Raw genomic sequence first — 26,929 nt, forward strand, 5'->3', positions numbered from 1 at the left:
ACATTACATGCTAGCCCTGGCTCTGTGGCTGTCAGCATGGGTAAATTGTTGGTCTCTCTTGATTTCTATATTGTCCATAAGTACTTCAATACTGTAGAGCACCAACTACATTCCAGGTGCTATGCTAGGTGCCTGCCATTGAGGTGTCTCAGGATACTGGCAGAGAAAGACAACTGCAGGTTATTTCATCGAGCATTAGTAAAAATTTGGCAAGCAAAGATAGATAGACGCATCATCTCAGGCAGAGGGGTTGCCTTGTCCAAACACAAAGAAACAGGTCTAAGCCCTAGCATGGATGGTGGGAGAATCACAAGCTGTCTGGAATGACTTGAGTAGTCAGTGTGAGTCAGCAAGTGACACACAAGCTGATGGTAGGTCAGGAAGGGCCTTGTCTTGCCAAGGAGGTTCCATGGGTGGTGGGAACCGAGGGGGCAGCATGGTCAGGTTTGTGTTGTAGACATCTGTAACTGAGGGGATTGATTTGTATCAATGGTTTTTGCTTTCGCCAGATTCCCTAAGAGCAGAGCCTGAGGCAATGATTAAGTGCTGATACTTCATTGGGAGGTACAATCCCAAGCACTGAAGGGGAGAGAGAAAGAACCTAAAGCAGGGAAGACTAGGAGGCAATGAAAGGCAGTATGTTACCGGGAGGGCTCCTGTTTCCTGTGTTTCAGAGACATGGCTGGTTGCTGTGTACCCACTTGGCCACTTGTGGGCAGGCAATATGGAGAATCATACTTTGAAGCACTCTGTGAGAGGGAAGGAGGTGTGCGGAATTACCTTCCCATCTCCTATTCCACCAATCTCAGTTCACCCCATGAGAAGACAACTTCTGCATTGTTTCATCTGGTTTCTTTGACAGGTGACCAGGGAGTCAGACCCCACAACCCACAATGTGACTTTTCATCCAAGTGTAGAAGCAGTCTTAGAAGCCAGAAACTTGGGGCATGTGGCCATTGGGCCTCGATGCACAGTGGCAGCCAAGGGGAGAGCCCAGCTTATTTTGGCAAGTAAACATTGAGCCAGTCCCAGGTGGAAGCCCCATGAGGACCCAAGCACAGTTAATTGGTCATGGTGGTGGGATGAAAAGCAGTCCCTTGGGAAGGCAGAGCCAAAGTCACAGCTGTGGCAAAGCAGGTAGCAGAGGACCCAGGAGGTCATGGCTCTAGGAGAATCTAAGGGGATGATAGATGTATCCAACAAGTTTTCAAACCTGCATGTGGAACATCAATATGAAACAGATGTCAGAGGAGCTGTTCTTTGAACCAGAGAGAAGAGTCCACACCCTATTTTTTTCACCCTTCTCCCCTCCATGGTGACTTTTGAGGTATCCCTTAGTGTTCCTTGGAAGACAATTTAAAACAGATTAGATTATCTGCCTTCTAGTGTCAAATTAAGGCTTTGGAGGGGTAATACGTTTGAGGAATAATACTTCATTGCCTATAAGATGAATTCGTTCTCTTAGTTGTTTGGTTTGTGGAATGGCAAAGAAAGGAAGATGTAAACAAGTGTAAACATGGACAGAGTTGTAGCAAAGTGTGAAATTTGGGGTTTTCAGGAATTTGTACGTGCATCTAGTTCAATTACCTCATATCACAGATGCGAAAACTGGAATTCAAGAGGGTAAGTTGTCTTGGAAAAGGTCATACAACTAATTAGTGACAGATGGAGGGCTGAAACCAAGGGAATCTGACTCCCAATCCTGAGCTCTTCATCCTGTATACATATCTGTAAATGTACCTTATGAATTTGCTTCAGTACTTTTTAAATTTTGCGTTTTCATTTTGATAACAAATTGAAACTATTAATTTATGCCTATTCTGACCATCCAGATGACCACCGAGGACTTCTATATCCAAACTGTCGTGAACCGTTTCTTTCTTTAGGATGTAATAGTACAGGTGAGCTCAATACAGGCGAATCTGCCTGTTGGGCTGCTATACCAGATCACCACAGACTAGGGGGTGTAAACAACAGACATTTATTTCTCACAGTTCTAGACACTGGTAAGTCCAAGATCAGGACACCAGCAGATTCTGTGTCTGGTTCCCTGGTTCATAGACAACTGTGTTTTCTCTGTGTCCTTACATGGCAAAAGGGGTGAGGGCCTCTCTGGGGCCTCTTTTATGAGGACTCTAATCTTATTCATGAAGGCTCCACCCTCATGACCTAATCACCTCCCAAAGGCCCCACCTCCTAATGTCATCACATTGACCAATAGGTTTCAACATATGAATCTTGAAGACAAACATTCAAACCATGGCACTGACCTATAGGGATAAGTACTGGGTTCACTTTGCAATAGACTCTTCTGCAGGAGTTCCATCTTTGTACCTATTTATTCAACAGCAACCAAGGAGTAGCAAAGGCTTTTTTTTCCCACCAAATTCCAGCAATAATTTAATACAAATTTAATGCAGATATCAGTGATGCTATGATGCTAACTTTATTCTCAAGTTAACAAGACAATTTTGCTCAATTATCAGGTGACATTTCATTGAAAATGGCATCTGAGGATTACTCCTGAGCAGAGTTTTTAGATGAATAGGAGAGTTGGATAACCCAAACTAGCAAAAAGAACCTTGGAGTCATTAATACTCTCTTCTAATTCATTTACATAAATAGGCATTTTCTACATTGGAATTGTTAAAGTCAAAATTCTGAAACATTAAATATAGGACAGGATCTGAAACTATTTCTACAAGAATACCCATTTTGAAACTAGTTGCAGCAGAAAAGCATAATCCTCCCTATAAATGTACAATGTTAAATTTTATTAGATTCATAGTTTTTAAAATTCAATTTGTGTGTCTTTCTGAGTTTATCTTCTTATAAGAACAATAACTTACAGTCTTCTTCCATAGCTTATATGTATTTTAAAAGTACAAAAATAACATAATTCCATGCTTGAAAACTGAGATAATTTTTTCTGTTAGAAACAAGTCCAGATTTCACCCAGTTTAAGAACCACTGCAAATAGACACATTTTGTCGTGGGGGTACACAGTTACTTAGTGAAGACTAGCCCAGGAAAAAGACTATATCTTGGATTCCATTGTTCCAAGTTCAGGTCCTAGCTCTGCTAACAACTAAACTGTATATCTCCATTAAGTCAGATCACTTCTCTGGTCTTCAGTTTTCTTATTGTTAAATTAAGGAGATTATGAGGATCACAAATACCTATGCTTATTTGAACCAGATACAGAATTAGGTGAAATAGTGTAAATAACAGACGGTATTAGGGACGGTTATTAAGTCAGAGGACATTTACTCTGTCTTACAATGTTTTTAATTCAAAACTTCTATTAGCACTAGAAGGACAAACAACCCAGCCATAGACCTGATGTGATCTGTAAGTTGCCAGTTTGCAACTCTTGGACTAAATCATCTTTAGAGCACCTTCCCCAACTCTAGAGCATCAAACACAATGACTCTAAGATAAATGAAGAGTAAACCAGCATCCATATGACCTGTGTAAAATGGTAATAGCCATAGAAGGAAACCTTCCAGAAGGCTTCAATGTATTTTAAGAGTGGTGCAGTGTCATATAAAAGAGTAAGGCAAGGACAGGATTGAGAAATGCAGGATCCAAATGAGTGAAGGAGCTTTCTTATTCCCAACTTTATCCAACCAAAAGTACAGTGCGAATTGTAACCCATGTTTGATTCTCGAGTATCATACTCCCAATCTAATCCAAAGATTCATTCACATTCACCAAACTACAGGCGAGACACTCTGCCAGTTGCTGGAAAGATCTGTAGAAAATCATATTGACGTTTTTCCTTTTTCTTAGACAATGCATTTGATTGGTGGTTTGTCACCATCGCATCTTTCTTCTCAATTTGGTCCAAGTGTTATCGATAAGAACTTAATTCCGATTAAAATCAGGATATTAGATACAGATTTGGTATATTTCTTCAGCTTTCAGAGTTTCCGGAGACTGCGTGAAAGTATTTTGAAATGCATGTTGACACAGAAACAATGAAGTTATTTGATATACGTTCTCACTTTAGGAAGATGTTTTCCAGACTTGGTACAGACTCTGATTTCCTGCTCTCTTTCAACAGTTAGCATCAACACACACACACGGACTTTCTGTCCCTGACCAGGATGTTGCTTTTTCTTTTCATTTCTTGCATCTGTACTCCTCTTCTTCTCAGTTGTTTCAGTCCCAGCTATCTCTCTTGTCATTTTCGATAGGCACAAATAAAAAGAAAATGCAGACTTTGGTTCAATTTCTAAATTTACTCATACTAAAGAGATGTTTGAACCCAACAATAAGCATTGAGACCCTATTCATAGAAATTTAATTTAAAAGCCAAGCAATAGACAGTAAGTGGAGTAAAGAACAAGAAAGAGCAAAAATTTAATCAGTCCCTGATAGCTGACTCCTGTTTATGATATGTTACATTTATGCTTATAATTGGCTATTTCCTGTTTTAAATGCCTTTTGTTCATTTCTACCCCCTTTCTCTCAGTTTATTGGCTTTGTGATCACCTCAGTATCTTTCTCTTCCAAATCAATTGACATTTTTATGAAAAGAGTTTGCAAGGTGTTTAACTCTGAGAGAAGAGCTTATCAAGCATGGGCTGCCGTGTTATGAAACCTCTCTTAGTAAAACGCTGGTACATAACCCTTGAGCTATAATTTTTTGGAGGATTTGTTTTTATTTAGATTTATGTGTGGTGTTCTATGAATAAATTAGCATGGTTTTAAAAGTGTAAAACTTACGGCATCATCAAAGTACATATTTTATTCATTGCTTAATAACATTTATGAATGAAGAACTCCCATTGTTTTAAAACCTACACAAGAACTCAGATTCTCGGTGGTTTGCCTCTCCAGACAGCTCATGTTAATCTTTCTGTAGGCAAAGCGCACTAAACTAGGCCATCCAGGGATTGAAAGTCCCTCCCAATTTATGAATACAGTGATAGTGGATAGTAATAGAATCAGATAAACATGTTTTTTGTATCTTACAGAAATAAGAAACTAGACACTAAAAATAGTCAGGGTCTAAATTTTGTGAAGAAAGTGTGCTGAATGAAAGATATAGTCTTCCAGTAGCTCAAACAGAATTTCTATTGATTTATTTTTCACATAGCTCTGAGCAGCCTGCAATTTCACTGTTTGATGTGACAAAAAAGGAAGGAAGGAAAGAAGAGGAGAGGAGAGGAGAGGAGAGGAGAGGAGAGGAGGGGTGTGGAGAGGAGAGGAGAGGAGAGGAAGGGCACTTGCTAATTCACAACATTTGTTTCCAGGTGCCAGGTGGACCTGTCGGCCCTCAGTAGGGAACAGACACACAAGTTGGAGTTGCAGCTGGAAGAGGGTGAGGGTCACCTGGTACTGCTGGTCACCCTGACAGCTTCGGCCACAGTCAGCATCTCTGACCTCTCCGTCAGTTCCCTGGAGGACCAGAAAGAACGGGAGGAAATCTTAAGGAGATATGTACGTATGTAACCCCCTAATTCAGGGTCATGTGTGACGAGTTGAGGTGGTAAATGATTTACCTAGAGTGACAGGAGTACATCTGAAGGGCTGTGTGACAGTTGAGTCAGCAGAGACAGAGAGCTGGGTAAATGCAGATGCCGTTACCCTGAGCTCTGCACACCTGCTCTTCTCTAGAGTCTCTTCCAAAGCAAGTTCTAGATTCTGAGCCTCTCCACAGTGATTTTGTCATGCAGCACAACTATCATGCAAGGCAACTTCTCATAAAGGAAAGTCAAGTATACAGAACATTACCTCAAAATTAATTCTTTGACCCTTTGTAATTGCAATTAAGAGTTCTTTGTCTTTCCAAGTTTGAAATGGAATTAATGACACCTACGTTAATTAGTAGCTTGGTAACGAGAGGATATTCACAGAAAGAATTTTTATTTCAACTGCTTAGAAAGGCCTCGCTTCATTCCTTTATCTTATTTTAATTGAATGTGAAATATAATTAAAAGGAAGCCTCCTTACCTTTTGATCATTTGTGGAGTGATAGGGCGGAATAGTGAGTCACTATAGTAAGAACCCTTCTCAAATTTCACCAAACCAAAATATTCACACCCAAATCTACCTCTTTCCCAGCATCCTCATGCTGTGCATTTTCCACTGTGTAGTTTTCTTGAATCAACAGAGAGGGGAGCTCTTACTCCACCATTCTCTCTCAATGGAGTCTCAGAAAAAGTGAATGCCTCGGTACCCATGAAGCTGGGAAAAAAAGCTTTTCCACTTAAAATTACAAAGCTTGTATTGTACAATGCTGCCAGGTGTTTAGAAGGCTCCTCTAGACATTCAGCCATGAAACCAAGCTCTGACTAACAAAGAACCGCTTAATTTTTTTTTTTAGATTCTAAAATATTCCTATTTGCTGACTGACATCCTTCCAATAACTGAATTTAATAAAGATGTACCTTATCAGGCTGTGCAGATAACATGAAGTGCTGGTACTAATGCTCTACAATATTATTCAAACAGATTAGCAGGATGTGTGCTTCAGCAAATTTATTCTGGCTATCTCCACCGAATCAGCTGTCTGCTAATGCTTGCACAACTCATCTACCAATGGTGTTACCATAAACAGTTTAATAGAGGTGACTTAGCAAGGCTAAATAGTATATATTTTTAAACCACCTAAGAGCCCAACCTATTGTTGGGCATCTTCTAATATGTAATTGCAATTATGAGAATTATTTCACATTTTGGTACCCATGAAAACATGTTCTCCTGTTACCAGGAGTGAGCCTTGTGAGTCGAAACAATTTTAAAAGAATTAATTGGTATATTAATATAAAAATTCTAGGTATTATGATGCTGTATTTTATGGATTAATATTTAATACTATCCCATATATTAGAATGATAGTGGAGCCTAGGTAATTAGGAATAATCCAACTATTATTGATTCTTTTTTTTTTTTTCTTTTTGCCGGTTGGGCTTCCTTAAATCGGCCATTTCCATTCAGAATTTGAATATTTGTTTCTGCACCTTCTTTCAAATGTTAGTTATTATTTGAATAAAATATAAACTATTATGTGGGTGCCCTGGCTGATTCTCTGATTACATGCTGCTCGACGACATATTAAAAAGTGAACCGTATTTAAATGTTTTGTTTTGTTTTTGTAGCCCTGCATTTCAAGCATAGGCCTGTATCTCCCTCTAGAGACGTCGTTGCTACGGAGCTCCTGTGTGCACTATAGCACATGTGTTATAATTGCTCATAGTAAGACAAGGACAGAGACCTACGCTTTATGGTTTCGGCGTGTCTTTTTATTACACAGATTAGGAGATGAATGAATGCTGTATCGTGTCTGGGACATCACATGACATCATATGTTTCAGAGAAACATATAGAGGAGGTTATTTGGGGAATTATTTATATGTTTTCCTGGGAGAACATGTATATTTTTTAAATTTTAGGGGACACTTCAGAATGTGATTTGGCACTGGCCATAGTGGAGGAAAGTGAGTTGCCCCTGAAAAGGCTCTCCATTTCTGTCATTCAGTCGTTCATTGTGAAGCATCGAAGCCCCACAAGTTAAACAGACATTACCGTGTGGGCCATTATTTGATCACCTCATTCTGAAAAGATGGCTAATTCCATTTTTCTTTCTTTTTTTTTTTTTCTTTTGGGGGGAGGAAGGCAGGCAAGGTCACTAGGGGGCGGGTAGTAATGGGTAGTAGACCAAGAGCGATTGTATGACCTTTTCAGAACGGGTATGCTGAACCCTTGCTCCCCCTTGTCACAGTTTAAAAACCAGAGGAGCTAGTTTAGAGAAGAAGTTGTTAGCATTCCATTTTTATTATGACATTTCACAGTCATCTGATTTAATGTCCCTTGACCGGATTGTCCAGCATGAGACGATGGGCTTGAAATGTTATTTAGAGCATTGATAAAAGGTGAGCGGTTCTAGGATGACAGCGAGTCATAAGGCTGGTGGTGTGACATTAATTTTCTCCATAACAGAGATGGAATAAGACGTCACGGTGACAAGCTGTCAATCAGCTCTGGCCCCTCAGAGCATCTCGATGCCATAGGATGGGGTATTGCCTCTCCCGTAATAGAGCTGAACTGAGATGCTCTCCCTGACAGCTGCTGCAGCCATAGAGAAAATATATTATACAGCCTTTCATTAAAAAAATAAAGAGGACTCCTCTCCAGAGCATTTCAATCTTTTCCCATCTATTGAGGGCTGAAAGGATTCACAGCAAATCATAGATTCCTCTGCTATGGAAATTTCTGGCTTCAGAAGCCATCCAGGTTTTGAGGCCTTCTAAAATAACCATAAATAACAAGGCAGGAATACCTCTTGATGAAGCATCCCCGAAAGGTCTATTTTTAAACTGATATATTTAAGTTTTTTGCTTTTTTTTTTTTTTTTTTTTTTGCAATTCTTATTATAAGCGCTGTGTCACTGCCCTAAACAGTTGAAGTTGGCAATAAATTCCTGAGTGTCAGCTGACTGGAGGAAAGAAACCCTTCAAACAGTAATTACCCCTCCAAATAAGAAGCAGAACATTGGAGCTGAAGCGTCAGAAGCTATATGTCTGTGCAGGGAGGTTACTCGTATGAAACAATTCTCAGCCCGAGGACTGATGAGATTTGTTTTAGACACGGTGAAACTTGGATTGAATTGCTCCCAAAAATTAAAGGACAGAAACCTTTTGATAAAACTCTTCTCTATCATCAGGATAGGAGAGTTACCTGGTTTATAACACTCAGGAAGCTCTGAGATGTTACTACATTAGGAAGACAACATGCTTACACACCTCTGAATTATAACACTGCTGTCTAAAGTTCCCATTGTTAAACCCTTAACAGGAATTTAAGTGGAGAGAAAGGTGCGTTTTTCCTGAGCACTGTCATCTGGGTAGTTTCAATAGATTTGGGTGATAAACAGCTGTTTTAAAACAATACAAGAATAGGAGCTAATCCTGTGCTCAACACTCTAAAAAGTTAGGCTCTGAGATTACCCATATATCTGCATTTCCTCCTCCCAATATACCAAGGTCATAGCTTCAGGGTACACAATGGCTAGTCATACAGGACTCATAAAGTTAATATCTCAGTAAGCTCCTGCTTGTCAGTATTCTCACATCCTTAATACAAGGATGGGAATGTTCTTTAGTAACAGTTTGATAACTTTGTTATGTTACGCTCCCTGGTCTTAAAGCATTTTAGGGATTATAATGCAGAAGTACCTTTGATTTACTGAGTAGAAATGCTGGTCTTTTCATAAGAAAAATGCTAGGAAGTGTAAATAAGCAAATGCATATCAGTGTTCTCTATCAATACTTACTCTTTAAGTATTTGTGCCCATTAATTAGAGTTCTGAATTATTACATTGGTATCTCTCTTTTAATGCCTTCAGGTACTATACTTCCCAAAACACTACCATTATTAATTTATGAAATTAAATAGGTTTTATCCTTTGGATCTGATTCTTCTATTGAAATATCCCTACTTCTGTACACACTACAATGGCAAATAAAATTGCAAACTTAAGAAAAATTATTCATCACTTTGAATTTATTTTTAGTGATCAATTTGGCTTATTTTAGAAGTTATATATGATTTTTTTCCTAAAAGGTTCATAGAACTATGCAAATCTTTTGAACCAAATATTAGAAAGCAGCATTTCAGTAATTCAGCCCTCATCTAGCACATGCAATTTCCAAAACTCACCAAGAAGAAAAGAGTAAAAAAAAAATTAATACTGACTTTCTTAATCCTAAAGGCTGAAGTGTGTTACATGACCAACAAGCTAAGACTCAGTGTTAGCGATCGTTAGTCTCCAAACCATGGTGCCCATAGATGACAGATTCTTTGGAGTTCTTTAGTAAAGGAGATTAAAGGAAGAAAGTAGGCATATCCTATTCTGTAATTTACTGTTCACCATTGTTCACTGATAATTTTTTATGGGGAAGAAATGTGGTATTTTTTATTCTTTCGGAATTCTCATATAGCAACAATTATCTATGTCAATTCGTATGTGCGTGCCTGTGTATAGGTGCACATTAGTGATAGTGGAAGGGTAATCTGTACTGAAGAAACACGAATATCCCTTTGAACCACTTAAGCAGCATCCTGAGATCAACGATAAAACTTAGCGTTTCCTCACACACTCTTTGAGACCCTCTAGGACCTTTCTTTTCTAACACTGATGTTGGGGTCTTTCAGAGTCCACTGCGGATATTTCACAACCTGAAAGATGTGGGATTTCTCCAGGTGAAAGTAATCAGAGCAGAAGGGTTGATGGTCGCTGATGTCACAGGTAAGAAATGAGGAAATTCTATTGTCTATATTTATTTATATACATTATTTCGACTATATATTATAACATATATATTTATAATATTTATTATATATGATATATACATATCGAGCTGCATGCCACCGGGTCCATACCATTTAATGACTAAACTCTTCATTTCACCTGACTGGATCATCAAAGTAAATAATATAAAGTTTCAGGTTTGATATTACAAGAATTGCCAACCACCCAATTTTTATACTGTTTCTGCTTTTTGAAAGAAGGGTGATGTATTAAAAACAAACAATAAAGGGTAAAATAACTTTTGAATTGTTGCCTTTTCCAAAGTTTGGCCAACGCAATGGGACTTCCAGGTTTCATCATTTTGGCATCTTGTAGTAATGTTATATCTTCTCTCAGGCAGGATCAGCTTCCCTCAGACAGTATCATAACATCAACACAAGTCCAACACACATGAAATCTGTTGCATAGTCTACTGAAAATTTTAGATGCAAATTACTCAATTACTTGGTATGAACTCCTGGCATCAGGTTGCTGAATCAAGTTTTTTTTTTTTTTTTTAGAGATTTTTTTTTTTTTTTTTTGACAGCGAGAGACACAGAGAGAGAGGGAACCCAAGCAGGGGCAGAGGGAGAGGGAGAAGCAGGCTTTCCCGCTGAGCAGGGAGCCTGATGCAGGACTCGATCCCAGGACTCTGGGATCATGACCTGAGCCAAAGGCAGACGCTTAACGACTGAGCCACCCAGGCGTCCTTTTTTTTTTTAATTTTCAAGTTTTTTTTGTTGTTGTTAAAATTCCTTAGCACATCCCAGAGATAATTCTGGATCTAAACTAAGCATCGTACTGAATGGAGCACTGGGTGTTATATGCAAACAACGAATCATGGAACACTACATCAAAAACTAATGATGTAATATATGGTGATATAACATAATAAAATTTAAAAATAAATAAATAAATAAAAATAAACTAAGCATCTACATTGTTCTAAATTTTTAAACCAAGAAATGGACCTGTAAAAAACACTGAAATCAGTCTTATCTCTTAAAGCTTCCTGATTTGGATATCACTATATCTATGATGTATTAATTAACTAACGATAATTATTTCATCAATTTCCAGAATGAAATCATTGTTTTGAATTTGCAATTATGTGACCATTCATTTACTCTTTAATTTCATAGGTTTTGGGGCATACTTATACCATTCCTTAAATTATCTATCTCAAGATAGATAACAAATAGGACTGACTTGGCCAATTTTTGTGTAAATTTTGCTCTTCCTGAAAGAAAGCATCCACTTATTATTTGTAGAAATATGCTTACCATTGTGAATGTTCAGCAAGTTGATCCTAATGAGGTAGTGGACTTATCTGAAGGGGAGAAATGCACTTTTCCTACCATCTAAGAGCTTGGAAATCCATTACCTGATGGTTGGTATCCTTTTTTAATTCATCAAATCTAAACAGAACAGAATCAAAACCAAATTAAAAGATGACATGCATTAAAACTAAAATAGCAGATGTCTGTTCCAGAATGGTAATATTTTTAAATTTTTAATATTTGCATAATATCAAGTGACTGTTTATTGTGTGATAAAATTGTTGAGAGTTTACAGTTTCTTTAAACAAGTGACTATCAACTCATTTGAAACCATGAAGATAGTAACAACTGTCAAATATTCTTTCAAAATAGGTGTACTTGAAAGTACTGAGAGAGAGGGTAGTTTGTAATCTTTTTGCATGTATGCTGACTTGGTTCCTTGTACTAAACAATTAGTGAATGTTAACTTTATTCATCTACTTTTTTACTTCTGATGTGGTTATACTCAAATTAATCTGGACATAATGATTTTTTTTCTTTTATTATGTTGCATTTAGTATTAGAACCAACAGTCGACAATGAATGATTGATTAACTGCTCTTTTTTTGAAAGATTGATTGATTGATTGATTTGAGAGAGAATGTGGGGGAGGAGTAGAGGGAGAGGGAAACTCAAGCAGAGTCCACGCTGAGCACAGAGCCCAACTCGGGGCTTGATTGTATGATTCTGAGGTCACGACCTGAGCTAAAACCAAGAGTCTGATGCTTAACCAACTGCGCCACCCAGGCGCCCCAGTAATTGCTTTTTTTTTTTGTTCACTGTGGACATTAACTTAAAGACTAGAATAGGAACTCAGTATTGCTTTCACATACAGAGGTTACACCTAGCCTGTGATTCCCCGCAGCAGGTAAATTCAGAATGTGACATTCACGGTGACATTCACGGTAACATTCACCATCATGGGAGGCACCTTCAATTTTCTACAGGATTTTCTGTAGGGGAGCCCCCAGTGTTGAGCTGAAAACCTCTGAAGATGGGGGAGAAAGGCCTAAAATAATATCTCAGGGGGCACCTAAGTGCTAAGAATTATTACTGAACATTTATAGGGGGCACAATAATTTCTTATACAAATATTCAAGTCCCATTTACTTCAAAAGCTTAGATACCTGCCCATGACATAAGTTGAATGCAATTATATAAGTTTGTTTCTCTTAGAAAGAAGCTGTCACTGCTTTTAAAACTTCATGAATATGTAAACTATGTTAACCTACTTGGCCTATATGCCACTATAGAAGTTAAAGTACGTGTTCTTTCAAAGCTGTAAAAAATAGATATATTTCTTTCCTAATGGTTCTATGTAAATTAATGTGAATAACAGTAGTCTTTTCCCTAGGGATTCAATGAGACATAATTTTGATCTGATAAAATGAACTTTAATTTGGGGAATACTAAATAACAGATTGTCCATTTTTTTTCCCCCTCCAGTTTTAGGGATATAAATCTCATGATTCCTCATTCCACACTGACCTTATAATCTAATTGCTCTGAATTGAACAAGAGAGATGTTGAACTATTCAGGGGCAAGAGGATAATTCAGTCTTTGACCTTGCTCACTCTTGGACCTTTTGTGGTCTTTACGACATTTGTGATGGTGACAGAAACTGAGGACCATATATTTAAGTGAGAAATGTCTGAATATACTACTCATTTTTTTAATAATCTTTACTTCTGGAAAGGATAAATATTTATGTGTAAACTGATCCTTCCTGGTCTTTACCATTAAATTTGGAGCACAAATAAGCTCTTTGTATACTTCTTTTTTACTTGTTCAAAGAAGAACTTTAAAGATATGTTGTACATCTCAGTGGATAATCATAGGCTCTACAAGATTTTCAGCAACAGCTTGAAAAACAGAAATTGAGTCAATGGTGCGGTCTTCAAATCCTCAAATTAGCATCCATTTAGGAGTGTTGTGGATGGAGAGGGGAGATTTTAAATCACTGATAGCTCTCTGAGCTAAGCAGAGTATCTTCTGACCTGCTATAAATGAGGCTATTACTATAAGATACTTAGTTGGGTTCAGAACACTTTTTTCTAGACAAACCTAACAAGACAAACTTATATTTGACCAACTTTGCTCTATTTTTAAACTATTTTTAAGGATCAGAACATAAAGTCAAACTTCCATAGTTTAAGCAAAAAATTTTAAATTATAATATTCCATCATTTAACATGAGCACAGGAACAAGAGATTCTATAATCTTTTAAGTAGCCATCAATCTTACTGCAGTTACAAAGAATTTTTTTCCTTTCAAAATGTAAAATTTTTCTTTTGTTACAACACATTCATTGAGAAACATTGTGATACTGTATTAACTCTGTGTGAATAAAGAGCAATTGAGACTCTCTTTGAATGAGTGAGTACAAAGCACAAATTACTTTTTAATGAAACCCTCAATTCTTTCCCTTTCCACAAAAAGCCTATAGCCTTGTTCAGCTGAACACTACTACAGTAGGTCACTTCAGTTAAGCCCCTAATAAACTGTTGATAGTCGAGGGTAGTTTTTTCTTCGGTCTCAATAGCGCAGTGTTGGACAGTGCACTTCAAATCATTAAGGTTAATACAGATTTAAAAAAAGAGATTAACTCTGGTGGTTAAGGCCTCAATTTACAACTCCCACACATACACATGCATTGAGCAAGGCACAAGAGTGGATTGAAATTTCAGTCAAATTGTGGGCAGCCTTTCACAGCCTGAGAAAGTGGCTCTCTGGTTTTCAAAGATGATCAGCTAAATTCTTCGTGAGGAAAAAAAAAGTTTGATTAAGTGAAAAATACTTTGCAGTACAACTTACTTACCTTTCAACTAAGCAGTGAAAAGGTGAATGTCTCTACCATCAAAGCAAAACCCAGAGACCGTTTGGCCCTGCGTTCACTGGGGAAAATTCTCTCTACTGCTAAATCAAGTATTCCTTAAAACTGGACAGTTTGTGAGGAGAGAAAGACCACTGGGGGGGAAATATATATATATATATTTTTAAAGGTGGTGGGAAACAGTTCATGTCGGAATTTGTCTTTTCTAAGCTTCTAATTATCCTCTTCCTTGGATGGGGCCTAATTTCTGCTTTCAGCAGAACATTTAATGTCTTCTGTATCGAGTGAGGCTTTCTTCGCCGAGTATTTAGACCTGGCCTATTGGTTCTTTCAAGTTCTAAGAGAAGAAAGAGAAAAGGGTTCTTCTCTTCAGCCCCTCCCCTGCATTTTCCCCTGGGTTGTTTTTTTGAGCTCCCGAGGAAGAGGTCACAGCCTCCCCAGGGATACCAGCCACTCGGGTTCAGAAACGGTGATATGGGAGAACTGTGAAAGCCTTTCAAAAGATGCCCTACCTTTTCATTGTATTAAAAGGCACACTAATATAAAACTTCTCCACCCCAGGTGAATTGATCTCTCAAATTAATGCACCATCTCTTTCAGGAAACAATAGAGGGAGAGGGAGAGAAAAAAGGAAGAGGGAGAGAATTTTACAATTAACATAATCTGTCACTGAAACAGTCCCATTAAATGAGCATATCTTTTTCTAAAGCAAGGCTATGCATAAAAACCCATGACTCACCAGCCCCATAGTCTGGAAACCTACTAGTTATTAAGGGAGATGTTTACTACCCCTTTATTTGCATAGACTTTTCCCATGTTTTTCTTTAGGAAAACTGTCTTCATTGTTGGAAAATATTTAAGTAACAAAACAGCAGAAAAAGACATGCTACAGTTTTTTTTTTTTTTTATCAGCTTCCGTGAGAGTCTTATTATCTTAAGAAATAACAGTTAGCAGCTCAGATTCATTAGCAGAGCTAAATTTAAGCCCCATTTGACAGGCTGCCTAGAAAACATTTTGTTTTGCTGTCTGTGGGCTTTAATTAAGATGTGTTCAATTTCAGTCCTCTTCAGTCTAGCGCCGCCCGCCCCCCCCCCCAACCTTGCTGTGTCACAGACCGGCGATCAGACACTTTTAGACGGTCCGGCCCATGACTTTGACCTTCTGCGCAGTCCGGCGTTCCCTGGGGAACCGTTCAACTCATGAGGTCTGATTTCACACTTCCAGGATGCCTCAGCTCTCTTAACAATGACAGGGAGACAAAGCCCTTTAGAGCAGGCCGCATGGGGACTTGTTTAAATTGGAAACCAGAGAGGAGTCAAGGAACAAGGTTATGGGCTACAGAATAGTGCTTTTAATAAAGAGCTCACAGCTCTGGCTCAGCTCAAAGAGGTCTACCTCTGTACAATTAATTGAGCCATTTATCTGGAGCATCTTAGGCCTCTACTTTCTCACAGAATTGCGTGGTAAATATCAGCTAAGAAGCAAATGAGATATGCATGAAATGAATTTTAACACTTTGATTACTGTGCTTCTAGTCTTCATTAAAAATAAATTTATTTGTATTTCTGACCTCATTATCAGTAGGCTGCCTGCATTTTTATTGGTTCCTGTGATTTCCAGCTTGAGTATGTCATGAAGGTATATTTTATACAGAGATTTGGATTTATTATTCTTGGTATTTTCCCTGAACATTATGGGTCTATTCAGAGAAAGAAAATGAAAAGGTGGCTGTACAGAAAAAGGCAAGTCTGTTCTTTGAAAGTTTTATATACAGCTGGAGAAGTGCCAAGCACATATATATATAACATAGATAAGATATTGTTCTTTAAAAAAATTAACTTTTTGTGGGTTACCCAAGCAAACTGCATAAGTTATATGCAGTTGTTGCTTGAGTGGCCCTCAGAATACAAGAGCTCTTCTGGAAAAAGTGGGTACGTTGCTTCTTTTATAGAACTGTAGCAGTCTGAATTTTTGATAGCACATGCCTTTAATTATGTCATCATATTTAATAACATTGATGATATCTGATAAATGCAGCCTTAGATTTTATGATCATTATTTAAAACCTATGTTGGAAGATGAGAAAACATATATCCTTTAAACTCTGCATAGTTCAACTGATGGTATTATATATAAAAGATGGTGGAAATCCTTCATATTTGTGAATTATCAAAGGTAAAATAATTTACCAAATAAAAGGGGGTTATGTGTGGATGTCACTTTTAATTATTTTTAACTTTTGCTATCATCAAATCTTAAAATTATATTGCTTGAAACAAAAATATCTAAGTTTTACACAAAACGTATTAAAAATTTCCCAAGCACAGTGCTTTATTTCCATTATATAAACTAATGATGTCCCTATTTGCTTTTTAACAAAAATAGTATAGTTTGAGAAGAAATTTCATCCAATTTATAATGCACCAAAAATACCCAACTGCTGACATTCTTGTCATGGTAACATGGCGTAGTTTAGAAAACAACATTATACGTATACATATTAAATGTCTTAACACTGTATAAATACCTTCCTTAAGAATGAGACTAAACAAATGAAGGTGTCACAAGGAGAGAAAGCAAATCATTGCTCTTCATTCCTCTTTTTTTTTTTAATTTTTGCTCTTCATTCTTTTATGTCATCATAGTTCACATAGAAATAAAAGTGGCTTCCTTTTAGTACTTGCATCTTTACAAAATTAAATCCTATTCTAATTTTAGAAATGCAAAAGTGTTTTTCTAAAACCAAATAGTTGATATGAGATATTTGTGAAAAGAGGAATTAAAATGATAATTTAACTCAAGGGCTAGTGAGACTGAGTCTGAGCTAGTGTTTTATATGGAATGACAGAACTCATGTGTGATTCATATGCAGGTCACATGGTTAGAAGATACTGCTCTGGAAGAATAGGTGGGATGACAAAAGAGATTAATAATGGGGTTTGATATGCTCTAGAGGTGAAGGACTATAGGCTGAGAAAGTGGTGGTCCCACTATCAATGGGAAGTCGGGGGGGAGAGAAATACTATAAAGTAATTAATTGAGTTCTGTAGAAGTAAGATTACAAAATGATCCTTTGAGTCAAGAAATAGAGAACTGCTGATCTGGCTTGGAGGGCTATCTCCATGATTCTACTCAGTGCTTGAAGAAATGCTTTCCGATGCTAGAATCATTGTTTAAAATTAAACTGTTCGTTATTGTTTGTTATGATATAGTTGTGTAAATAAGCAATATATTTCCTAGAATGATGGATTAGGGAACTGGTGCAAACAGAGAGGATCTAGATTTAACCAGACTTTTGAAAAAAAGAAAAATCTTACTACAGGAATACTTGGGTTATATGATAGTATAGTTAGGTGCATAAATGACTACATGGCCAAGCCCAAAGAGTGATTGTGATAAAGGACTGATGTCAATGGGAATGCCAAATGGAGGAATACAGGGCTCTGTTCTTGGTCTAACTTGTTCAACCTATTTACTAGTGACTTTGAGGAGATAATTGATGGCTTCCTTATCAAACTTGCTAACAGGGATAGTTAACTATATACTATATGCATATATTACATATGTGTATACTATATGTATATATTATAGATTTACACTTTTAAATATTTACATAGTATTACAGTATTTATACGTAATATATATACATATCCATATATGTGTGTGATAAGCTTAGTTCAGACTGAAATAATAGGGTTAGTTCAACAAGGTGGACATTAAAGAATATACATAAAAAGACAAGGATACAAAACAGTAATGTCCTTCTTTAAGAGCAGAAAATATAGAAAAAAGTTTAGGGTTTGAATTGAGTTTAAGCTCCGTGAGAATGAATTATGCACATGTCAATTTTGTTACATTGTTTTAGTATGCAGATTACAAATTGGCTACATTGAATAAAAGGGAAATGTTGAGAATGATACCTCTGGACTCATCAAACATACTGGGGAATGAATTCAGTATTGGAAGCGATTCTTTAAACAAGGACATTGACAAAGCAGAATTTATTCTCAATTAGGCTATCTGATGTTTTAAAATCAAGTCAACTGAGAACAGCTCACGGAAAATGATAATAATGCTAATAACACTAGTAGCGGCAGCAACATTTACTGAGACCTCATCACATGTCAGACGCTACCCTGAGCTTAGAACAAGGATTAGCACCATCTCACAACAACCTAATTAGTTACTGTTGTTCTCCCCACTTTACAAATCAGAAAACTGAGATGTGGAGAGGTTAATTAAGCAACTGGCCGCATTAGCAGGTTGAGAACACCCTGAGAACTCCTTACACTACTCCCGTTTACCATCTACAGCAGCAAAATGGACTCCACAGGCTCTTGGGTAACTGAATACTAATATCAGATCTTAGGCAAGTATACCTGATTGGTGCAACCAAATTCACGTCTCCCACCCTAGCTGCAAGAGAGTCTAAAAATGTGACCTTGGTCTTTGCAGCCTCTCTCGTTCAGGAAGAGACACCAGAAGTTAGAATATATGCTTGGCAAGCCATCCACATTATCCAGCTCAGGGGGGCAGGTAATGAACATTAATCAGATAATCTAAGTGACAGATGCTATGCCCTCACTTCGCACCCATTAATTCATTTAAAGTTAAAAAATGACTACATAAAATAGGTAAAAGTTACAGAGACATAATTTTGTGTGCCGTGTAAAGAAGCACTTCCCAAAAATTATAATTGCCTAAAAATGTATCAGAATAGACCTGTGGAGGTGGCAATTTCCCCATCACTGGCCCTGTTAAACCAGAGCCTGTGAGACTAACTGATAGCAAGAGAGGATTCAAGCCCTAGATCAGCTTTCAAACTTGGCCTCTGAGGCTTTTCTCCCAGCCCTCAGAAACAGAGATCCCACAGTAGGTGCCAAGATGAATAACAGACTCTTGAATGAGTAGATATTTTGTAGAAGAGAAATAAAAATACAAAGATATTTTAAAGACAAGGCTTGACAGATGACATTTTTCAGTTCTATTGCCTAAAAATATTTTTTAAAAAAAGGTTTAATCACCTACTAGAGTCCTTAATTTTTTCAGTCTAAAGAATTTTATTCTACTGCAAAGGATCTCTCCAGCTAATTAATTTACTTATAAGGGAGATTATCTGAAACCTCATGCTTTTCTGTGGGGGGTCTAGTTGAATATATATTTACTGTGTGTCCTAAAGTAACTATGAGAACTTTCAAAAACAAAGGAGCTTATAATAAATATTTATACTTATATTTTTAGACAAATAACTTTTGTGTTTTCAATCTTGTAACAAGTGATGTGCATATAGTTTCTATATTAAATATTAGTTGAAGTAAAATCCTTAAATGTTTTTACCATAATTTATCTAAACTCTTAAAAGCTTGGACATAAATTTTTCATAGTGTCTTCTCATTTTATAGATCCCATAGTCTCCCTTTTCTTTCTTTCCCAGTTTCTTATCTGTCTCATTTTATTTCTTGTTCTTCTCTCATAAATTTCAAGCTTCGCAGCATATACCAAGATGGTTCAATTTTAGGACTCAAGAATGCATCTTGTTATACACAATACTATAAATATTCTTTTGCATCTAGTTCTAGATCCCAAGGGAAATAAATTCATATTTACATTGTGCTTTATTCCCATTGCTCTTAGTCATGGTTCTCAAAGTGTGGCCCAGGAGCTTCCAGGGATCCCCAAAACCCTTTTAAGGATCTTTTAAAGTCAAAACTATTTTCATAATAATACTAGGATGTTATTTTCTTTTCTCACTCATTCTCTCTTGAATGTACAATGCAATTTTTCAAAGGCTATATATTTGATTGCTCTGATGTTAACATGTCATGGATTTATTATGTCATTTTCAAATGAATGATAGTTTTACATGCTGTCATTTTTAAATTCTAAAATGGTCAACTGATAGATATAATTTATATAGACAAAAGCTTTTTGATGTCCTCAAAAATTTTTAAGAGTTCCTAAAGATGAAAATGTTTAAGAACTGTTGCTGTAGGGCAATGATCCTCATTTGGAGGAGGCAGTATTACCCTCTTGAGCATTTGTGGGAGAATTGAGTTGCCACAGTGTTTGGGGGGAGTGCTCTTGGAATTTGCTGGGAGTGGGATGGGGATGCTAAATGTCTACAAAGTATTAGACAATCTTAACTAGTGAAATTGTCCCATGTCCTGCAAGATTAAATATAGACGTTAATAAAGGTTTAAATCTATTTCATGATTATCTGAGCCTAGATTGCATTTTTTTATTATTATGTTATGTTAATCACCATACATTACATCATTAGTTTTTGATGTAGTGTTCCATGATTCATTGTTTGTGTATAACACCCAGTGCTCCATGTAGAACATGCCCTCTTTAATACCCATCACCAGGCCAACCCATCCCCCCACCCCCCTCCCCTCTAGAACCCTCAGTTTGTTTCTCAGAGTCCATAGTCTCTCATGGTTCGTCTGCCCCTCCGATTTCCCCCCCTTCATTCTTCCCCTTCTGCTATCTTATTCTTTTTTTTTTTTTTTTTAACATATGATGTATTATTTGTTTCAGAGGTACAGGTCTGTGATTCAACAGTCTTACACAATTTACAGTGCTCACCATAGCACATAACCTCCCCAATGTCTATCACCCAGCCACCCCATCCCTCCCACCCCCCACCACTCCAACAACCCTGTTTGTTTCCTGAGATTAAAAATTCCTCGTATCAATGAGGTCATATGATACATGTCTTTCTCTGATTGACTTATTTCGCTCAGCATAATACCCTCTAGTTCCATCCACATCATTGCAAATGGCAAGATTTCATTCCTTTTGATGGCTGCATAATATTCCATTGTAGATATATACCACATCTTCTTTATCCATTCATCTGTCGATGGACATGTTGGCTCTTTCCAGAGTTTGGCTATTGTGGACATTGCTGCTATAAACATCAGGGTGCACATGCCCCTTCAGATCCCTACATTTGTATCTTTGGGGCGAATACCCATTAGCGCAATTACTGGGTCATATGATAGCTTTATTTTCAACTTTTTGAGGAACCTCCATACTGTTTTCCAGAGTGGCTGCACCAGCTTGCATTCCCACCAACAGTGTAGGAGTGTTCCCCTTTCTCCGCATCCCTGCCAACATCTGTCGTTTCCTGACATGTTCATTTTAGCCATTCTGACTGGTGTGAGGTGGTATCTCATTGAGGTTTTGATTTGCATTTCCCTGATGCCGAGCGATGTTGAGCACATTTTCATGTGTCTGTTGGCCATTTGGATGTCTTCTTTGGAAAAATGTCTGTTCATGTCTTCTGCCCATTTCTTGATTGGATCATTTGTTCTTTGGGTGTTGAGTTTGATAAGTTCTTTATAGATTTTGGATACTAGCCCTTTATCTGATATGTCATTTGCAAATATCTTCTCCCATTCTGTTGGTTGTCTTTTGGTTTTGTTGACTGTTTCCTTTGCTGTGCAAAAGCTTTTTATCTTGATGAAGTCCCAATAGTTCATTTTTGCCCTTGCTTCCCTTGCCTTTGGCGATGTTTCTAGGAAGAAGTTGCTGCAGCTGAGGTTGAAGAGGTTGCTGCCTGTGTTCTCCTTTAGGATTTTGGTGGACTCCTGTCTCACATTTAGGTCTTTCAACCATTTTGAGTCTATTTTTGTGTGTGTATAAGGAAATGGTCCAGTTTCATTCTTCTGCATGTGGCTGTCCAATTTTCCCAACACCATTTGTTGAAGAGACTGTCTTTTTTCCGTTGGACATTCTTTCCTGCTTTGTCGAAGATTAGTTGACCATAAAGTTGAGGGTTTTGAAATACATATTATTTACTCAAGCCATGCAAATGGCTGCCATTTTACACAGTGAACACCAAAGACCTTAGGATTGCCTCCATGGCAATCTGGTTCATGATCTGGTTCCCCTTTACTTCTCTGACATGTTCCACCACTGTTCCCAGTGCTCACTGTGCCCCACTATATCAGGGTCCCTGAGCACACCAGGCCTTTGCTCTAGCTCTTGCCCCTTCCTGGGATACTTCTTTCCAGATATCCATTTGAGTACTCCTTCACTTCCTTCAGGTCTTTGCTCGCATCTTACCTTCTCCATGAAGCCTACTCCAACCACACTAATTATCTTTATAAACTATGCTCCTCCCCCACATTCTTCAAACCCCTTATCCCGCACTATTTGTTTCCATTTTTCATTAACACATATCACTCCCTAACATACAATATAATGTATTTCTTAATTGTGTTCAATATTTAGTCTCTTTTTCTTCCCTCCCCACTACAAATAGAATCCAAGAGAGCAGGGACATTTCCCTTTTTTGTTTACATGGCCTGGCATATAGTGGGCACTCAATAAATATTTGTTGAATAAATAAACATATGATTTTATTATAAACAACGTTCAGTTTAGTCCTCCTTTATTATGGCATTAAGGCATTATATGAAATTTTGAAATCATGATTGATTTTTATTTCAAAATTTTAAGGAGGACATTACAAAATCTTCAATATGAAAAAGGATGTATTAGGTCTAATGGGCTGAGAGCCACAACTCATGACTTAGTGAGAAAAGGGAAGCCCGGTTATTATTACTCAGTCCCAGAATCAGACCCAGTGGGAACTTAGTGAGTAGTGGCAGTTAATGTATTTCTACCAATCAGATGTTTAAAATATGTTTAGGTCAGTTGATGAAAAAAGCAAAGGTCAAAACCCCATCTCCAGTGATAAGGGAAGGATTGGAAGATATATCCAATGCACGTGGCTTTTTGTTTTGGTGGACCCTATGGAATTCCCTCATCTACGTACAACATTGTTATATGTTATAATTGAAATTCCAGTTTGTGGAAAGGACAGATGGCAATCTTGATTATAATTAAAAAAAAAGATTAAAGTATAGCCATTTCAAACTGTGACACCTGAGGAAATTAAACCAAGGAGCTTAATTTGTGCAAGGTAGCCCCCAAATAAAAGGCCCCAATGGATATGAATTGCTTTCCATGCTATTGAAAGCCTTCTGTGTTTTCAGAGACAGGACAACAAAGAGGTGGTCACTGGGTATCCCCCTACACGCACATTTCTATAACACATCACATCCAGCAAAGTGTGCTACTTGTCAGCAGCAAAATGACCCTGGACAAAGCCCACCACTGATGGATCAGGATTAACTTTCTATTCTGGGAGCAAGAATATCATTCAGTATCTTTTGAGTGACTTTAATGCTCAAACCAGTAGTTTGCACAAACTGAAGCCATCCACTTGCCCACGTAACAGGTAACAAGCTAGCAGGGGTGGTGCAGGCTTTCCCACAGTTCTTTATAAACGTGTCAGTGTTGTGACCCCAAAGAGCAAGGGCTAAGAGTGAGAGAGAATTAACCAGTCAGCACATCCCATTCAGTCCTCTGTGCTGCTTTGAAGACGCCCAGAAAAGGTGCCCATTGGAGACAATTCTGACCTCTGTTTTTACTGCTGTAGGAATGGCTTTTCACCGTAAGAATTTAGGTGTTAGAGCATATGCTTTAAAATTTATTATAGATTTACTTTTAAGTTAAGAGAGAAGAAGCTCTAATTTTAACTCCCTTGGGAGATTTTTTCCCCTGTAAAAATCCATAGGGAAAATAAATAGCCCCTGGTATTTAACGAGATTATGGATAAATGCGCATTAGTCCTAACCTAATATTTTTAAGTATCTATTGTATAGTTACTACATAACATAGATCTAAGTTGCTGTGTTATAGAGTCCGTATCAAAGGGATAAAGAAACAAATTTAAGCTAAATATTCCTTATCATAAATTGTTAAAGTCTTGTTAGATAATCGTCCTTCTCCTCTAAAGCTGTTGGCAATAGAGATGTGTAATCACCATAGAGCACCAGGGTCATCTCACCCACTGAGGAAAAGTCTTTGCCTCCTTTTCCCTTCCTGTTCTAGAGCTAGAGAATGATATGCTTCCCATTGTACCTTTCACTTACCTTTATTACAGCACTAACAGTCCTGCATTATAATTATGTATTTACATGCCTATCATGCCCACTAAACTGTGCGTGCCTTGAGTGCTGGACTGTGTCTTAATCATACTTATAATTCCAGGGTGAGAGGAGCAGGCGTTCAATAAGTAATGAATGCTTCCAGAGGTATTCCTGTTTCTCTCTAGAAAATTGTCAACAAGGAAAATTGCCATGTTCTCAAGCAAGGCTAAGACTCTTTCAGCTGTCATGGCGGTTAACACAATCAGCCCCACTGCTCTGATCCTCACCAAGCACTGCAGCAATTTCTATCTTGTATCCAAACCCAAATCTTGCACTTTTTAGCCCAAACGGTGAAAGTTAAGAGAAAGCCAGTTGGTACCCAGAGGTCAGCTTTAGTCTTATGACAAGAATGACTAAGAGGGAGATAAGGGATTATATAATCTGTTCCCATACATTTAGGCTGTTTAAATAGCCAAAAATTATCAGAAACAAAATACAGTTCAACTTTGGATGCTGCCTTAATTCCTTGCACTTCTGCCCATACAGTACTGAGTAAAATCATCACATGGAGCAGCTTTGCATCACTCTTTAGAGCTTTGCAGAACACAGTGTACTCGGTAGACCTCAATACCGCATCCTGTAGTCAATCCCACTCCCCAGACACTCTGAGCAAGCACAGCAGCATATCACGGGGTCTAACTAGAACGATAAAAGGATGAAAGGAAGGAATAATTGAGGAGATAATTAATGGTTAGGTCCATCACTGGTATTTCTGTGATTGTTTTCGGTTGTTTAAGTGGCACATAATCAAGGCTGCAAAATTTAGGAACTGAAAAGCCAGTCATTTAAAGCATCATTTAGCAAGCCAGATAAGCACATTAACTGTGTGTAGCCACTTCTTTAAAATAAAACTATGGTGAATGCTTTTTAGTGGTAAGTTTATAGAATTTGATATTGTACGTTTACTATTATTTTGGTTGAAATTGCTGTTAATTTTTAATTACCCTTGAATCATGCAGTGGCAGAAGGATACTTTCTAAATTAGTTGAAAATAACATAGTGTGTAAAGACCTGATGTTGGCATCCATTACTGATAACTGTAAAAACATAACTTTATAGAAGGAAAAGATGAATAGAAGTTAAATATAAAATTGGCTGCTCTCTCCTTACGTAAATTTTCCTCTTTGCCAGATTCTAGAGAAAACTACCCTGGGTCCTTTGTTGAATGCTTCTTGTCCTTGGGGGAATAAAAGACTGACTTGGCTAAGCTCAGGGAATTGTTTTCCGTCAGCAAATAACAGTATCAGGCATAAGAGATTGTTCACTGTTGGCATCTTCAAACGCCGTTGGTTCTACCTTCAGAGTATATTCAGAATCCAAGCACTTTCCATCACCTGGATTGTAATATCCCCCTAACTCTTCCCACTTCCTCCTCCACTGGCTTCTCTCCACCTTATTCTCCAAATAGCAGCTGTCAGATCATGTCACGCCACAGCCCGAATACCTCCAAAAGCTTCTCCTAGAACTTGTAGAGAAAACCATATCCTGCAGAGACCTGCCACCCTCCCCACACCTCACCCTCTACTCTTCCCCTTCCCTCAATTCATTCCTTCAGTCACGCTGGCTTCTTGGATATTCCTAGACACACCAGGCACGGCCATTTCTCTGACCTTTCCACAACCTGTTGTTCTAGGTAGCCCAGAGCCTACTCCCTTGCCTTTTCTATTTCTTTGCCCATATGCTGATTTCTCAGTGAGACCTTCTCTGATGGTCCTTTAAAAAATTGTACATACATACCAGTACTCCTCATTGCTCTTCCTATCTCCTTCTCTATAGTACTTATCACCTTCTAAAATACCATAAAATGTGTGTATTCATTGTCTTTTTCCTTAAGGTAAACACCATGAGGTCAGGCTTATCATTATTATTGTTTTATGCACTTATGTCTCCTCAATGCATAGAACACTGCCTGGTACATGGTAAGTAATAATTACTTGTTGAGTGAATGAATCTGTGGTCAAAACATTACCAGGTCTTCCCATGTGTGTGGCCTACTAACTACTAAGATATGGCATAGTTATTGGGCAATTGGGAAAGGTCTTGCCTGGTGCCTTATATTTAAATATAGATATATATAAAATCATAGATATATAATTATATATATCTATGATTTCATTTATTTATTTAGACAGAGAGAGAGTGCAGGGAGGGGCAGAGGGAGAGGGAGAGAGAAAATCTCAAGGAGATTCCACGCCGAGCAGGGAGCCCAAGGCGGGGCTCCATCGCACAACCCTGAGACCATGACCTGAGCTGAAATCAAGAGTCGACCCTCAACCGACTGAGTCACCCAGGCACCCCACATTTAAATATATTTAATTAAAGCTGTGTTAAATAGTAATTTGGTCTAAGATAAAAGTTTCTCTCTCTCTTTTTTTTTAAAGGTAAGCACCATTACATTTGGTACAGTGTTTAATATGGTCTCTTAAAATTTACCTTGCTTACCCATTTCAAGTTAAAAGCAGGTACA

General features: G+C 37.7%; 1 protein-coding gene across 5 annotated transcripts in view; it reads left to right on the forward strand.

Annotated features, from left to right (window-relative positions):
• The window catches only part of MCTP1 (multiple C2 and transmembrane domain containing 1), a 505,669-nt gene that overhangs the window by 317,355 nt on the left and 161,385 nt on the right, over positions 1 to 26,929 (forward strand). For all 5 annotated transcript variants that reach the window (XM_032403991.1, XM_032403986.1, XM_032403987.1 and 2 more), the window contains 2 exons: positions 5,262 to 5,448; positions 10,165 to 10,258. In XM_032403991.1, the coding sequence (XP_032259882.1) occupies positions 5,262 to 5,448; positions 10,165 to 10,258 (281 nt within the window). The remainder of the gene's footprint in view (positions 1 to 5,261; positions 5,449 to 10,164; positions 10,259 to 26,929) is intronic.

This window comes from Phoca vitulina, unplaced genomic scaffold (genome assembly GCF_004348235.1).
Source record: "Phoca vitulina isolate PV1807 unplaced genomic scaffold, GSC_HSeal_1.0 scaffold6, whole genome shotgun sequence".
Taxonomy (NCBI): Eukaryota; Metazoa; Chordata; class Mammalia; order Carnivora; family Phocidae; genus Phoca; species Phoca vitulina.